The sequence below is a fragment of the Ceratotherium simum genome, chromosome 17 (assembly GCF_057802395.1).
Source record: "Ceratotherium simum simum isolate JZ-2026a chromosome 17, ASM5780239v1, whole genome shotgun sequence".
In the NCBI taxonomy this organism is placed as follows: domain Eukaryota; kingdom Metazoa; phylum Chordata; class Mammalia; order Perissodactyla; family Rhinocerotidae; genus Ceratotherium; species Ceratotherium simum.
Genome location: NC_141916.1, coordinates 16,471,819 through 16,487,488, shown reverse-complemented (window position 1 = coordinate 16,487,488; position 15,670 = coordinate 16,471,819). Strand labels below are relative to the sequence as shown.

The 15,670-nt window shown below is 52.5% G+C and overlaps 1 protein-coding gene across 1 annotated transcript; it reads left to right on the top strand.

Annotated features, from left to right (window-relative positions):
• Positions 1–7,529: 7,529 nt before the first annotated feature.
• KRT18 (keratin 18) lies at positions 7,530–11,424 on the top strand. Its single transcript, XM_004429087.3, has 7 exons — positions 7,530–8,023; positions 8,811–8,893; positions 9,237–9,393; positions 9,957–10,121; positions 10,226–10,351; positions 10,664–10,887; positions 11,240–11,424. Exons 1-7 carry the CDS (start codon positions 7,607–7,609, stop codon positions 11,358–11,360), a joined length of 1,293 nt encoding a protein of 430 aa, XP_004429144.1. The 5' UTR covers positions 7,530–7,606; the 3' UTR covers positions 11,361–11,424.
• The last annotated feature ends 4,246 nt before the right edge of the window (positions 11,425–15,670 follow it).

Genomic DNA, 15,670 nt, shown 5'->3' with positions numbered 1-15,670 from the left:
TACTGGAGAATGGATAAACAAATTGTGGTACCTCCATACAATGGAATACTATACAACAATAAAAAGGAACAAACGACTGATACATGCAATAACATGGATGAAACACAAAAGCATTATGCTAAGTGAAAGAAGCCAGAGACAAAAGACTGCATACTGTATGATTCAATTTATATGCCATTCTGCAAAATATAAGGATAGATCAATGGTTGCCAGAGCTGGGAGTGGCTGAGGAGATTGACTATAAAGGACTGTAAGGGGATTTCTTGAGGTGATTAAAACATTTTATATCTTAATTTATGTTGGCAGTTCTACAACTGTTTGAACTGTATACCTAAAAAGGTATAATATAACTGAATTTACTATATGTCAACTGTACGTCAATAAATCTAAATTTTTAAAAGGCAGGAACAAAATACAGAGGCAGGAAGATCATAAGTTCAACCTTAGATCTGCTAAGTTTAAGAATTCTTTGACGGCCGGCCCCGTGGCTTAGCGGTTGGGTGCGCGTGCTCCGCTGCTGGTGGCCCGGGTTCGGATCCCGGGCGCGCACTGACGCACTGCTTGTCCGGCCATGCTGGGGCCGCGTCCCGCATGCAGCGGCTGGAAGGATGTGCAGCTATGATATACAACTATCTGCTGGGGCTTTGCGGGGGAAAAATAAATAAATAAAATCTTTAAAAAAAAAAAAAAAGAATTCTTTGAAACTTCTAATTGGGGATAAGATCCCAGCCCAGCAGAAGATCCAGATCTGAAACTCAGAGCAAGGGACTGTTGGATGCTCTAACGGATCACAATGTCAATCATTCTACCTGGAAAGTCTTCTCCTTGACCCCCTTGTCTCCCTAGCAAGTTCTTGCTTACTTTTTGAAGTAAAAAGTAAAAAGTATTCCCTCCTCCATGAGGTTCTCCATGACTCCAGTCCTTCAACACCTAGAATGTGAACCCACGAAAGCATCAACCTTATCTGGCTTTTCTTTGCTGTATCCCCAAAGCCTAGAATGTGACTGGCATATAGCAGGTGCCTTACAAACAGTTAATGCATGGATGAGTGATTCCCTCCACTGACAGTACTTTAGGACTCCTCATAGCACCTATCACACTGTATTTTGTTTGCCTAATTAACTCTCTCCTCTAATAATCATCCCCTTGATTACTTTTGCTTACTTTTAATTTTTGTATTCCCAGCTCACCGTAAAACTGAACCTAATTGAGAGACGTGAACTTCCCTGTGGATGATTCTTCCAGAAGGAGGCAGGGGAGCTCCCTTGAAAAGCACCTGCTATGCTCCAGGTCCTATCACGCACATTTAATTTCTGCAACAACAGACGAGGAAAGTGAAGCTCAGAGAATCTCACTAACCCGGGCCCCCGACTTGACCCAGGTCACTCAACAGCCTAACAGCAGAGCTAGGATCCATCTGACCCCAAAATCTATGCTCTTTTGCCATCCTCTTTCCCTTGAGGTCCTGAACTCCACGATTTTCAGCACCTTCAGCCCCCCTCGAATAACATCACCTGCTCTGACCCCAGACTCAGAGAATCCCCTCTCTGATGTGCCATGTCTCATGCTCCCTCGTCTTCCATACAGCTGCTGCCATTCATCATGTCAACTCCCCGTCCCTGGGCTCCTCCTTTCCCACCGAGGTCTTCTGGCTGCCCTTGCTTCCACACTCAGCCCACCCCAAGAATCTGTCATTGCAGCAGCATTTCTAGCCTACACTCCTTTGCCCCTGAGTCTACCTGGTAGACCATGTATGTCACCACATGTACCTCAGTCTCCTCCTGCCTCTGTCCCACTCTTTCCATTAGGAGAGAGGCAGGAGCATGTAGGGGTTACATCTGTCACATCCCAGCTCTGCCACCTACTAGTACTATCACCTTCCAGGTTTCAGCTTAAAGGTCTCTTCCGCCAGGATCTTAGGTTAGGTTGGCGGTTGCTGCCATGGCTTTCCATTGCTCCCTGGACTTCCCCTGGCATAGCACCAACTGCACTTCATTGTTACTGCTTGTGAATTGTTGACCAGCCTTGCTAAATTGTCCCATTCTAAGGAAACCTTCCATCGACCTTGCTGCCTACAACAAGATGTCATCCCATTTTCTCCTTTCCTTCCCTGACAAACTTCTTGAAAGAAAGTCTATGTTCTGCCTCTCTTTCATCACTAACCACTCAGTCCTCAGCCTCCCACCCCCGGCTTCGGTCTCCATCACTTTACTGGAAGTGCTCTTCTCATCCTCGGCCTCCCTGCTCGCTCTGTGGATCTGCTGTGTGGACCGCCCCTCCTTCAGACCCCTTCTCCTTGGCTTTCAGGACACCTCTCCCTCCCGGTCTCTTCCCGGGAGCTGGCAGGAGTCTGGGCCTCCTCTCCTCTCTCCTCTCTTTTCCCTCTCTCTCTTCCTCCTCTTCTCACCTTAGGTCCTTCCATGCAAACTCTGCCCACTTCTTTTGTCTGACCCTTTTCCTTAGGCCATCTCACCCACACCACGGTTTTCCCCAAATCCTCTAGCTGGGTGGCTCCAGACAGGGCCACCATCTGGCTATGCTGTTCGGTCAGCGCACAAGGGCACCAGGTCAAGGAAACAAGGAGGAGGCTGACCATTTCCAGTTTGTGCAAAGGCGCTAAGGGCTGGCCTTGGCCCTGCAAGCTGCATCCCCTACCCTACGCCTCTCCCAACCTGTAGACTTGCTTTTCCAGCTGTTCATAGGACAGTTCCCCCAAACACTGCTGGTAGATCTCCCAAGTCCAAAGCCAAAGTGAGAGAGACTGATAGAGTGATATGTGCCCAGGTTGAAAAGAAAGAAATAGGGGCCAGCCCAGTGGCGTAGCAGTTGGGTGCACACACTCTGCTTTGGCGGCCTGGGGTTCACGGGTTTGGATCCCAGGTGTGTACCGACGCACTGCTTGTCAAGCCATGCTGTGGCGACATCCCATATAAAGTAGAGGAAGATGGGCACGGATGCTAGCCCAGGGCCAATCTTCCTCGGCAAAAAGAGGAGGATTGGCATCGGATGTTAGCTCAGGGTTGATCTTCCTCACACACAAAAAAAAAAAAAGAAAAGAAAGAAATAGGGATGAGCAGGGAGCAGGAGGCTAGAGAGTACTGAGGGCAAAATAAGGGGGCTGGGAAGAAAAGGAATAGATGGGGCAAACCAGACAAGAAAGGAAATCAACTGGCTTCTCAGCTCCAGAAGCTCTTCCAGGAAGATCGTCTCATTCGATCCTCAGGAAAACTCTCAGAGTAGCTATAACTATGATCCTTATTCTACAGCCAAGGAGACCAAGATCAGCCAGCCAGCAGTGGGACCTTGAACCCAGGTCTTTTGACACCAAATCCCTCACCCCTGCGCCCCACCCACCTCTCGGCAGATTGGAAAGAGGTGACAGGCTGGGGGGATGGCATTGAAGTATTGGGGTTGTACCTGAGGAGAGACCAGGACCACCCAGGGTCAGAGGGGAAGAGGTCGTGAGAATGGGAGAGGGGCCGGCCCAGTGGCACAAGCGGTTAAGTGCACACACTCCGCTGCCTCGGCCCAGGGATCACCGGTTCGGATCCCGGGTGTGCACCGAAGCACCGCTTGTCAAGCCATGCTGTGGCGGCGTCCCATATAAAGTGGAGGAAGATGGGCATGGATGCTAGCCCAGGGCCAAGCTTCCTCAGCAAAAAAGAGGAGGATTGGCAGATGTTAGCTCAAGGCGGATCTTCCTCACAAGAAAAAAAAAAAGAATGGGAGAGGCCACCCCTGGTGAGTGAGAGCTGGCTGTGCCAGAGGAGGCTGCAGGGGGGCCCAGGGAACTGAGGTGGCTCGTAGAAGGGCCAGATTCTTGGGAATCCTCTCTGAGCTTCAGCACTGAAGATTTCTGGGCAGCCACGCGCACCTCAGCACTGATCTTTCCTTCCTTTAGCCCCTTGGATACAAATCCAACCGAAGCAATGATATGAAAGTGCAGAGCATTCTTTTGATCCTCCCAGCTCTGGGGAAAGGGCCTGGCCCAAGCCCTCAGAACCCCTCCTCCACTCCACACCGGACAGGCAGCGCCAGGGCCTCCAACCGGGGCAGGGGTACCTCCAGAGAAATTCCCAAAGTCTTGAGAGATGGAGACTGGGTCCTGCACCCAACCCGGCTGCAACCCCCACCTTCTCACCTGCCTCTGCAGCCTACCTAACCACACTTGCTGGTCCCCCAGCCTCTCCCAGCACCCGTTTTTCATTAGTTGTTTAAATCATAATGATCCACAGAGCTCCCCCTACACACCAGATACAGAGCTTGGCATGAGGGATTCCCACCCTGCCCCTGGGCTGCTTTCCCTCTGTCCCGCCCCATCCCTCCCTCCCTCCCTCTGTTCTCTTCCTCCAAGACTCTGCCCCTCACTCAGGATCGTTGGGGTCCTCCTGTGGGAGGCCCACTGGCACATGCTGGGCTGTCCACTGAGGAGAGCTGAGGGGAGCCCCCCAGGCCATCCTCTCACCCACCTTGCTGCCTCCAACCCTCCCCACCACAGGGACCTCTCACTTCCTCCGACACACACTCACACTTCTGGGAAATCCTTTCTGGAGTCACTCCCAATCCTTCAAAGATGATGAGAATCAGCCCCTCCCTGTTTGGGTGATAAACCTCCATCCTCACACCTCAGCTGCTATTCTGAACACCTCCCTCCTCAGGGTTGAGCAAGAAATTTCCAGCCTAAATGATAAAGCAAAACCTAAAGGACTCCAGGCCCTCGCAATCCTCCCTAATCCCCTAATCTCTCACCATCTCGCCTCCCCAGGGCTGGCGGCTCCAGCCCTCTGTGGGAGAACGTGCGGAGGGGGAGGGAGGGCTGACCCACCCCTATCAGGGTCATCTCTGAGCTTACTCACAAGTTAAACCTGCCTCTCAGGTTCCCTGCTCTCCCTCAGCAGGACACCGGAATGGAGGGCAGGATGGGGAGCGGGGAGCCATTGTCCCCCTTCAGGACCCCCCTCTGCTGAGTCTCTTTATGGTGCCTTTGTCTTTGCCTCTCCGCAGGGCCCCTCCTGCTCCACCGTCTCCCAGGCTGGGCCTCACAGTCACCCACTCCCCTTTCCACCTCACCTCCCACCCCCACCAGGAGCCCCAGTGCTGAGAATCTAGAAGCTGAAACTACTCCCTCACGCCCCCCTCCCCAGCTCTCCCAGAGGCTCTCAGACAGAGTGAAAGGCCAGGAACCACAGAGAAAACTGGCAGTGGTGGAAAAGGGCAGGCTGGTTCTGGAAGCCTGAGGTTGGTATTTGCCCCGATGCTGCAAGAGGTCAGGAATGTGGCCACTGACATCAGCCACAGGAGATAAGACCCGGCTGGCAGCTCTCCCTCCGCCTTCTGCCCCCACTGAGCCTCGGACTGAGCCTCCACAGGTCCCAAAAAGTCCTGAGCAGTTGGAGTGAGGCAGGGACCAGAGAAGGATCTGGGAAGGAGCTTGAATAAGAATCCTGGGCTCTGGGCCTGACCCTTGGTGGAATTCAAGTCCCCCAGGGGTCTTAAGTGATTTAGAGAGAGACCATCTATCATTGAGCCCTCTTTACAATTAAATTGACCCCCCACCTCTGCCCTCCTGGACGTATTGGAGACTTACTCCGCAGTAATTAGTATTTGTTCAATGAATGAGCGAGTGATAATTGACACTCACACCCACTGCCACCCAAGGAGACAGACTGGACAGGCTTTATTATGATTCTCCTTTACAAGTGAAGAAACTGACGTTCAGAGTTAAGTGACTTCTCCAAGGTCACTCAGCTAGCAAAGTTCCCAAATTGGCCGACTTCAAGCTTAGCAAAAACAGCAAAGGCAATACATATATGTTTAATCTATATACCTTCTTGTGCAATTCTGCACAACATGACAGTTCTGGACCCCAGTAGGGGAATGTGACAGTGGAAGCAGGAGAAACCCCTTTGACTGGCTGCACCTCTCATCTCCCAGAAACCTTCCATGCAAAATGAGTGGGCAATCATTTGTGTGCTATTTTGCATCCCATTTGCCTTTTGGCCTTCAGCAGGCCCTGACCGTCTCCTGGCCAGCTCCCAACAAGTACTGTGGGGCTTTCTCCACCACAAGGTGGCAGGCCTGGGACAATCCAGGGCCAAGCCCCTCATCTGGGCTGCGCCCCACCCCCACCCTCCACCCCCCAGGCTGGTCTACTGGCCAGGCTACTCCAGAGCCCCTTCCCCTTCAGGCCTGCTCTCCTGCCTGCCCCCACCTCTTCAGGTCAGCGGGCAGCTCGATAAGAATCAATATGTCCACTCCAGAGCAAAGAGCACAGACAAGTGTGTAATGCCAGGCCCTGCTGGACAAACGAGCTGCTGAGGGTGACAGACTTGAAGGCCCAGTACCTCCAGGTTCCCCCAGTTCGTTCAGCAGGGGGTGGCCATCCAGCCTCAGGAATGCAGGGAGCAGTGGGAACTTCCCTACTTCCATCTTTCTCACCCATCTCCTGACCTGAGCTTCCTGGAGGAGGCAGCCCCCCGGGGACAAGTTTGGGATCCAGAAAGGCTTAAGAGGAGAGGCAGGAGAAGGAGGGGGCCTGGAGAAAAGTCCTAGTAAGGAGGGGGAGGGGGCTGGCCGCCAGGCTGAGTCCCAGCTAGAATGTTTCTAGTTGTGTGTGTCCGTCCTCTTAGGCCCCTCCACGTGGGACACATTACAACCTCCATGAGGAAGTTCAGTCTTATTCTCTGCTTTGCTCCTCGAAACTACAACAGGGCCTGATGCACAGAAAGTGCCCAACGAACATCTGTTCGCTGGAAGTGGAAGTGCTCCAGGAGTATCTGTTTACCCAAGGGTGTGGGTACAGCTGACACACAGCGTGCAGGACTGAGGAGGTGTCCCCTGTTCCAATCACAAACTGTTCCACGGAGGCCAGGCCTCCATGGGAGTGAGTTGAGGGGCAGGGGAGAGGGGGAGGCTCAGAGAGTGAGTTGTTTTCAAGATTCTGGACATATTCGGTGAGCAAATGTGTTTGTGCATACTCCACCACACACATCTATGTGCGGTGTGAGTGTGTGCTAGTGAACATGTGGGGATGAGAAGCAAGTGTGGTTGGGGTCGAGTGTGTAAACCAGCAGATTTGAGGTACAGGCTTGAGTTTCTCTTCCTCTTCTCCAGCCTCCAACTTTCTTCCCCAAGATTCCTGGGGGTCCAGGATCTCCTCGCAAGATCCCCTCTGCGGGTGGGGACCTGAGGGACTCACTCCCGACTCCACTCGCTCATCCCCCAAAACGCCCAAATTCTCAACCTGCCAGAAGCTCTTCTACCTGGGGGAGGGGGCAGAATAACGTCATTTCCTGCCCTGTACCACCTGCTGCCCTGCCCGTCCCGGTTACTCACCCCCTCTCAGGGGCGGGGGGTGCCGACGGTGGCCTTGGTAGGGCAGTGCTGAGGGGGCGGGGGCAGGCCGGCGAGGGCCGGGAACCGAGGGCGGGAGCCCCCACCCCCACCCCCGCGGCCCACCTGTGGCCCCGGCGTCCTTCCCGACTCCGGGGCGGGGCTTCCCGGCCGGTCCCCACCCCCTCCCCCAGCGATATAACTCGAGTCGCCGACCTGGCCCCTCTGTGGCCTGAACCTGAGTCCTGGCCTCTCGCTCTCCCGCGCGAACAGCATGAGCTTCACCACCCGCTCCACCTTCTCCTCCAACTACCGGTCCCTGGGCCCCGTGCAGTCGCCCAGCCACCGGGTCCGGCCGGTCAGCAGCGCGGCCAGCGTCTATGCAGGCGCCGGGGGCTCGGGCTCCCGGATCTCCGTGTCCCGCTCCTCCAGCTTCCGGGGCACCTGGGGGTCCGGGGGCCTGGCTGCCGGGATGGCCGGGGGTCTGGCGGGCATAGGGGGCATCCAGGGTGAGAAGGAGACCATGCAAGACCTGAATGACCGCCTGGCCTCCTACCTGGAGAGGGTGAGGAGCCTGGAGACAGAAAATCGGAGACTGGAGAGTAAGATCCGGGAACACCTGGAGAAGAAGGGACCCCAGGTCAGAGACTGGGGGCATTACCTCAAGACCATCGAGGAGCTGAAGGCTCAGGTAAGGGGCACAGAGTGAGCAGCCTCAGCTCCCAGCCATGTTTGACCCGCAGATTTTCCACTCCCTTACCTCTTCTTCCCCTCCCCCAAAGATGGGAATTTTAGGGGGGGGGCATTGACTCCTTCCCCCTTGCTATCTCCACCCACCCCCCCACTCCCCAGGGAGGGGGTTAGGAATGCCATGGATTTCCATACACACTCCTGGCCCCTGGGACCCTGGGTGGTGACAGGGCATGGGAGGGCCCTTTCCCAAGAGATAGTGGGAAAGGGAAAGGTGAGCTTCGCAGAGAAAGCAGAGGGCGTGGAGGGAGGTGAGACAAGGCCCATGAAGAAGACTAGACATCTGGCTTCTGGCCGAACGGGGACAGTTGGAGGGTTAAGCGGATGTAGCTAAGGCTGAGTCATCTAGGAGTAAACGGGAGGCCTACCTGTGGGAGGGGCCAATCTAGCGGGTGGGGGACAGTGAGCAGGTGCACTAGGAAAAAATACCAGGAGAGGACCAGGGAGAGGACTTGTTAGTAGCTGCTCACTTCTGAGCAGGCCAGCCAGCAGAGGCCTGGAAGGAGGGGCAGGAGGTGGCTGGTGGGAGCGCTGGGATCTGGGACTCCAGGAAAGGAGGGAACAGTGTGAGGGGCAGAGGTGGAAGGGGATAGGGGTACAAGGAGAGCCTCTGGCTATTCCTGGGACCAGGAAGGTTCCAGTGAGACAGATAACACCTTCCACACACTCAGCCCACTCCATCACTGACTTCCTATTCATGGAGCAACCCCTCTCTACAATCCTCCCAGATCTTTGCAAATTCTGTGGACAATGCCCGCATCGTTCTGCAGATTGACAATGCCCGGCTTGCTGCTGATGACTTCAGAGTCAAGTAAGGCTGGGGGGCTGGGGGGCTGAGAGGCTGGGCATGGGGCTCAGAATAAGAATGGTCTGCTCCCTGGGCTAGGTCAGGTAGGGGCTCATGGTGGGATCTTGTTCAGCTGGGGGCAGAATTGGGTGGCTGAGAGTTAGGCTCCATCAATTTATTCATTCATCTAACCCAGTTTAAGATCATTGTCCCCAAGTGCCAAGAACAGTGCTCAGAGGTTTACCACCTGATTCCTGACTCAGGTTGCTGGTTTGCAGTGGGCACCAGGCTGCTCTTAGGAGGTGGCATGGGTTGAGAAGGTTCTGGATCAGAGATGGTGTCCCTCTGATCACCTCCACTCCCACAGGTATGAGACGGAGCTGGCCATGCGCCAGTCTGTGGAGAGTGACATCCATGGGCTCCGCAAGGTCATTGATGACACCAATGTCACTCGGCTGCAGCTGGAGACGGAGATCGAGGCTCTCAAGGAGGAGCTGCTCTTCATGAAGAAGAACCACGAGGAGGCAAGCAAGGGCCACTGGCCAGGCCAGGAACCGGGACCGAGACAAGTCTGGGTGGGAAATTGATGGAGCAGGCCACCTGCAAGTAGCCTTGCAGGGAAGTTTAGAACTACCAGCCTGGGCTCTTCTTAACCTGACTGTTACCATGCTCAGTGGGTCACCTGAATTGCGGTATAATGAGGTCAAGAGGACGTGGGTGAGAGAATGAGATGAGGACAGAGGCAGAGCAGCTAGCCCTAGGAGGGAAGGGCGGTGGAGGAGCCAGGGCAGGTGGAGCTGGCAGAGCTTCCAGGAAGAAAGTCTAAGGAGCGGGTTTGTGGAAGGAGGGTAGATGGAGGGACAGGGTGAAGTGAGGCGAGAGAAACCACCTGTGAGTGACAGGCGTGGGCAGTGAGTGGGTGGCATTGTATCCATCTGGAGGAGAAAGCCCAGGACTGGCATTGCCCGGAGGGCAAGCCGAGAGTTTCCTTGGTTCTCTCCTCCGACTGATCCTGTGCGCCTCCTGGAAGAGGCAGTCACAGATGAAGTCACAAACCCTTCCTCACTTTTGTCCCTCTCTCCTTTAGGAAGTAAAGGGTCTACAGAACCAGATTGCCAACTCTGGGTTGACCGTGGAGTTGGATGCCCCCAAATCTCAGGACCTCAGCAAGATCATGGCAGACATCCGGGCCCAGTATGACCAGCTGGCTCAGAAGAACCGAGAGGAGCTGGACAAGTACTGGTCCCAGCAGGTGCACGAGGGGAAGGGATGAATGCCAGGCTAGACACAGAGGCCCAAGGGTGTGGGAGGGAGGCAGACAGAAGGAGGGACCTAAGGACCGTTTCCACCCTGCAGATCGAGGAGAGCACCACAGTGGTCACCTCGCAGACCGCTGAGATAGGAGCTGCTGAGACGACACTCGTGGAGCTGAGACGGACGGCCCAGTCCTTGGAGATCGACCTGGACTCGATGAGAAATCTGGTGAGAGCCCTCACTTCATCTGCCCCAGCTACTCTTGGCACCTGACCTCTGTTGGCCTCAGGCCCAATCCTGTCCCAGCCCAAATCCTACCCCTTCCATCAAGTTCCTTTCGCTCAGAAAGAGTTGTTCCTCTTTGCCCTTCCCACTGCTCCTACCCACTACCCTAGGACCTGGCACACAGCAGGTGCTCAAAAAAGTTTCAAAGAGTGAAGGAATGAGCATTCCTGGGTTCTGGACTGCTCTGCTGAAAGTCACAGAGACTCTCCCTCCCCTCTCTCGGCTCACTCGACCCTCCCCCCTGTGCCCCTGCAGAAGGCCAGCTTGGAGAACAACCTGAGGGAGGTGGAGGCCCGCTACGCCTTGCAGATGGAGCAGCTCAATGGGGTCCTGCTGCACCTGGAGTCCGAGCTGGCCCAGACCCGGGCAGAGGGGCAACGCCAGACCCAAGAGTATGAAGCCCTGCTGAACATCAAGGTCAAGCTGGAGGCTGAGATCGCCACCTACCGCCGCCTGCTGGAAGACGGGGAGGACTTCAGGTAAGTGGGGCTCTGCTCCCACCCACACAAGATATCACTTCTTCTCCTGAGCTTTGGTACACCCCCCATGAGCCTATTCTTTGGCATCCCCTGAGCACTGGAGTGGGGCTCTGTGCATGCCCCTGTGTCTCCAAGGGAGTAACAGTTACAGAGGTTCCCTCCTAGAGAAGAGGATAGACGAAGTGCTGCCGCTAGCCGTACTTAGAGTGGGAATGGCAGTTGGCCCTGGGTTTCCCCTTATGGAGGAATAAAGGGGAACTTGGAGATAAAGGCAGGCTTTTTTCCTCCACCTTCCTGTCTCCCTTCTACTGTGCTGGGCTATTTATAACCGGGGTTTGGTCTTGTGTTACAGTCTTAGTGACGCCCTGGACAGCAGCAGCTCCGTACAAACCATCCAGAAGACCACCACCCGCAGGATTGTGGACGGCAAAGTGGTGTCTGAGACCAACGACACCAAAGTCCTGAGGCGTTGAGGCTGCAGAAGCAGGGTGCCCTTTGGGGAGCAAGAGGCCAATAAAAAGTTCAGAAGTCACTGGACATCACTTTGCGTCTTTCTTGGCTGTTTTCATGCTGTGTGCAAATGCCCTGACCCAATAGTCTTATCTGTAATCGGGCAGAAATCACCTCTGACCCCCGGGGTTTCATACAGGTGGGGGAGTGGGCAGAGGAAGGGTCTGGGTTCCTGGAAACACCTTCTCAGAAAGAGGAGGGAACGGTAGTGGGCATGGGCGAGAGCAGTGGGGAAAACTACAATAGAATTGTGGAATCTCAGCCTTGAAGAGACCTGGTAATCATAAGGCCCCTATCTGACAGGTGCTTCGTGGCAGAAATCTGAGCCTGAGAAGGAAGTGGGGCCAAGGGCAGAGGACAAAGGAAAGAGGAAGAGGCAGGACCAGAATACACAGCTGGCCCTCCCCATCCCTGCCACTCTGCATCCTTGACCCCACTGCCCAGTGCTTCCCACCAGCAGCTTCTCCTGCCCGCCTCCCACATCCAAGCTCCCAAACCTGTGGTCCTCTGGGCCCAGCTCATTTACTCAGGTGGGATATGATTTTTAGAGTGCTAGTGGTCTGGCTAGAGTCGGAGTAAATGCGATCATTGCAGGTGAAGGAATAGTCTACACCAGTAGTTTCCATTTAGTAAGTGGTGCCCCTAAGTAAGCATCCACTTGGGTAACAACGAGCACCTTAAAGCTAACTGAAATGGCACAGTTCTGTGCTGTTTACTGGAAGAAGTATGCCATCTACTAGTGAAAACAATGAATGTCTAAAGCTAATCATATGCTTTGATTGGGATAATAATTTATCTTTTTAAATTAAAAAAACGTATAAAAGTAACGCACAAAATCCAAAAGGAAAGAAGGAAATAAAATGAAATATTTCCCATCTCACTTCCCAGAGGTAACCACTGTAAAATAGTTTCTTAAATTAGACATATACAAACACATTTCATTTTATTTTGTATATGGAGAATCATACCGTTCTGCACCTTGATTTCTTAAACTCTGCTTTCTTCATTTCACAATGTACCTTGGACACCTTTCTGAATCAGTATGTGTAGACCTAGCTCCTATTTTTTTCTTTTAACCCAGATGAGTAAATTTGAAATCCATATGCATATTCCATTTACCAAAAGGAAATTGTTAGTCCAATACTGGTGGGGAGCGAGGGGGAAGCACAGAATTGACAATATGCATTGTCACCTCTCCTGTTTTGGTGACAATTTTGATGACTTTTTTCCTACCCATTGTCCAGTTGAATGTTCATATCACATAAATCTGCTCTTAATCTGCAATAAAGAATAATTGCTGTGCTCCAAATTCTTTCCAAAAATTAGAACCTTGATTTGTGTAATGTCCAATCATGGTCGACAGACCAATTTGAGAAATGGTGTCTAGGTCTTTCTAGACCCTCACCTCAGTTATTTGTCAACCATCGAGTTTGAGAGACATCATACAAAATATGATATCATTTTACATAAAACTTCTTATTGCATCTGTATAGGAAAGATGTTGGAATCATTTTTTTGGAAGGACTCTTGGAATAATTTTCTCTCAGGTCTCAGCAACAAAACACTGTTCTGTTTGGTGGAGAAGGGGCTATTATATTTAATCTCCTGTGTATCACACATCTCATTCTTTTTCATAGCTGCCTAGTACTCCAGTGTGGAGTATGAGTTTACTTAACCCAGGTCTTCCAGTGATGGATGTCTTGGTCTCCAGTAGTTTTGTTTTTGCAAAAATGCTACAATTAATGTTAGTTAATATGCACTTAATATCTGTACTTAATATGCACTGTGTGTGCATAGCTATAGGATAAATTCCTAGAAATGGTATGCTGGGCTACCATATTAATCAGTCTTTATGAAGTACCCACTTTGTGCCCAGCCCTGGGCATTGAGTACACTTGGGGTAAACATAATGAGTATTGCCCCTACCTCAAGGAGCTCATAGCCGAATGGTCAAAAGTATGTGCATTTTTAGTCATTCTTTCAGCAAATCCTTACCGAGCACCTGCTAGGTACCAGCCACTAGTCTAGGCACTAGGGATACATCAGTGAACAAAACAGACAAAATCTCTACCCTCATTGAGCCCATATTCTGGTGACGGGAGACAGATAATAAACACAATAGCATGCTCGCAGGCGGTAAGTGTTACAGGCCGGGATAGAGCAAGCGAGGACTGTAGTGGGCAGAGTCAGGAAAGTGAAGAGGTGATGCATGATGATCCTAGGATAAGGAATCTTTGACTCAAATGGAAAACTGAGTTTTTACCTGAGAAATACAGTATGCTTTACTCCGCAATCTCTGAAAATATGGGAGTCCTTGGTGGAGAAGAGCTAAAGTCAGCACTGTTCCAGGCCCTTTGTCCCTGGGGGGCCCAGAGGACATGGCCAGGATGGGGGCAGCCCCATAGGGTGCAGGGGAAGCCCCCGGTGGGACGGGAAGGGAAGACGGGTCGGGGAGGCTGCGCAGTGAACAAAGGCCACTCTTCTTGAGGGAAGTCTGAGCGTGAGTTACACAAGCTCCCTGGGAGCTTCCGTGGGCGGGGAGCCCTGCCGCCTCTGGGTTCCCTCTGGGCTCTCGAGTCCTACTACCTGGAGGAAAACATCCTTCCTGAAAGCAAGGTGCCCTGGTGAGGTGTTTCTCACCCTTCTTAAGCGTACCTCCCCTGAATAAATATAACATAACAATACCACCTCACCTCTTCCTTCCGTCTCTCTCCAACCCCTGCTTTGTGTGTCGTGGTCACCCCACCCCCCATCTTTGCAGGAGTCTACAGGAGATGAATCTTTAGGGCACGACGGTTGAGCTTTACTTTCTGAGATTTGTCTTAGGAGAGCAATCGGACTAGTTTTCTTGCCCCATCCGCCCCATCATCTTCCAAATGTGTAAGTGTAATACTGAAGGTGCTCTCTCAGACCACACAGGTGCCCCAGAGGTCTGATGAGCCCCCCCAAAGGGTTGCACCATCCTGGCTGGCCATCACTGTAATTAAAATTAATTTAATTTAAAACTCCTCCTTAGGAGGAGTCCAGCTTTCCTCGGGCCCCTAAAAAGGAGAGACAGATGGCCTAGCCACCAGATGTGGGATGGTGAGGGACAGATCCGAGAATAGACTGACCCCAGCAAACATTATGGGATGCAGACCTGCCTGAGGGTGAAGCCAAGTCCCATGTTTATTCAGGGGAGGTACACTTAAGAAAGTTGCCAAGTCCCTGGTGGAGCCTGAGCAGTGCCTGCAGCTGAGTCAGGCTGATCAGAGTAACCCAAGACGATGCACCTGACATGACCAACTACCCCTCCCATCAGACAGCGTCCCCACCTCCCCCACCCCCTCTCCTGCCTCGTTCCCAGGGCGCTTATGCATTTGATCCTCATAACAATCCTGTGAGGTATGCGATGCAGTGGGTATTACTGGCTCCATCTCAGAGAGGTAGGCGCTACGGTTCACAGAGATCATGTGACTTGTCCCAGGCCTCAGAGCTAGAAGTTTCAAGCAGGAAACCACGCCTCCAGATTCCCAGTCCCAAGCTCTTTCCTCTGTGTATTATAACTTAACCTGGGGTTCTCAGCCCTGGCTGCAATTCCAATCACCAGGGGAATTTTACAGACAATACCCAGGCCCAGGTCCCGTCTCCACACACTCTGCTTCAGTTGTTCTGGGGAGGGGGCCAGGCCTCCTGGCAAATGTTAAAAGCGCTCCCTAGGCGATGGCAATAGGCAGGCAAGGTTGAGAGGCAGACCCAAACTATACCCAGGGTCAGCACCACCTCCTTCCCTCCTGATGCAGGTCACGGAGGGACCTGTTTTAAACAGTGCACTGCTGGAAAAGCCCGAGGCCTCTGAGGCAATCCTCTGACCTATTTTGTCCGCCAAGTGCCAAAGAGGAAAACTAGCAATTCCAAGGTTATAATATGGAGTCACCTGTTCCATATTGTACCTGTCCTATTTCATCCATCCCCTGTCTAGGTACAATCCAGCCCAGATACTAAATTGATAAGTGGTACTGGAAGGTGCAGAACAGCATGTATCGTATACTGCCATTTGTTTTTTTAAAAAAAACAACAATGATATATATATATACACACATGTAGAGAGAGATGTATATGTATTCAGACATATGCATCCCTGTATATGCAAAGATCTCTGGAAGGACACACAAGAAACAGGAATTAATGATTGCCTCTGAGGAGGGAAATTGGCGTGGGGGAAACAAACGTGGGAGGGAGACTTACTTTCCATTGTGTATCCTTTGTACCTTTTGAATGATACGTTACTAAT

Coding starts and splice junctions, on each gene's coding strand:
- KRT18 (XM_004429087.3), top strand. CDS start 7,607: ATGAGCTTCACCACCCGCTCCACCTTCTCCTCCAACTACCGGTCCCTG. Junction 10,122..10,225: donor ACAAGTACTGGTCCCAGCAG/GTGCACGAGGGG, acceptor TCCACCCTGCAG/ATCGAGGAGAGCACCACAGT. Junction 10,352..10,663: donor TGGACTCGATGAGAAATCTG/GTGAGAGCCCTC, acceptor GTGCCCCTGCAG/AAGGCCAGCTTGGAGAACAA.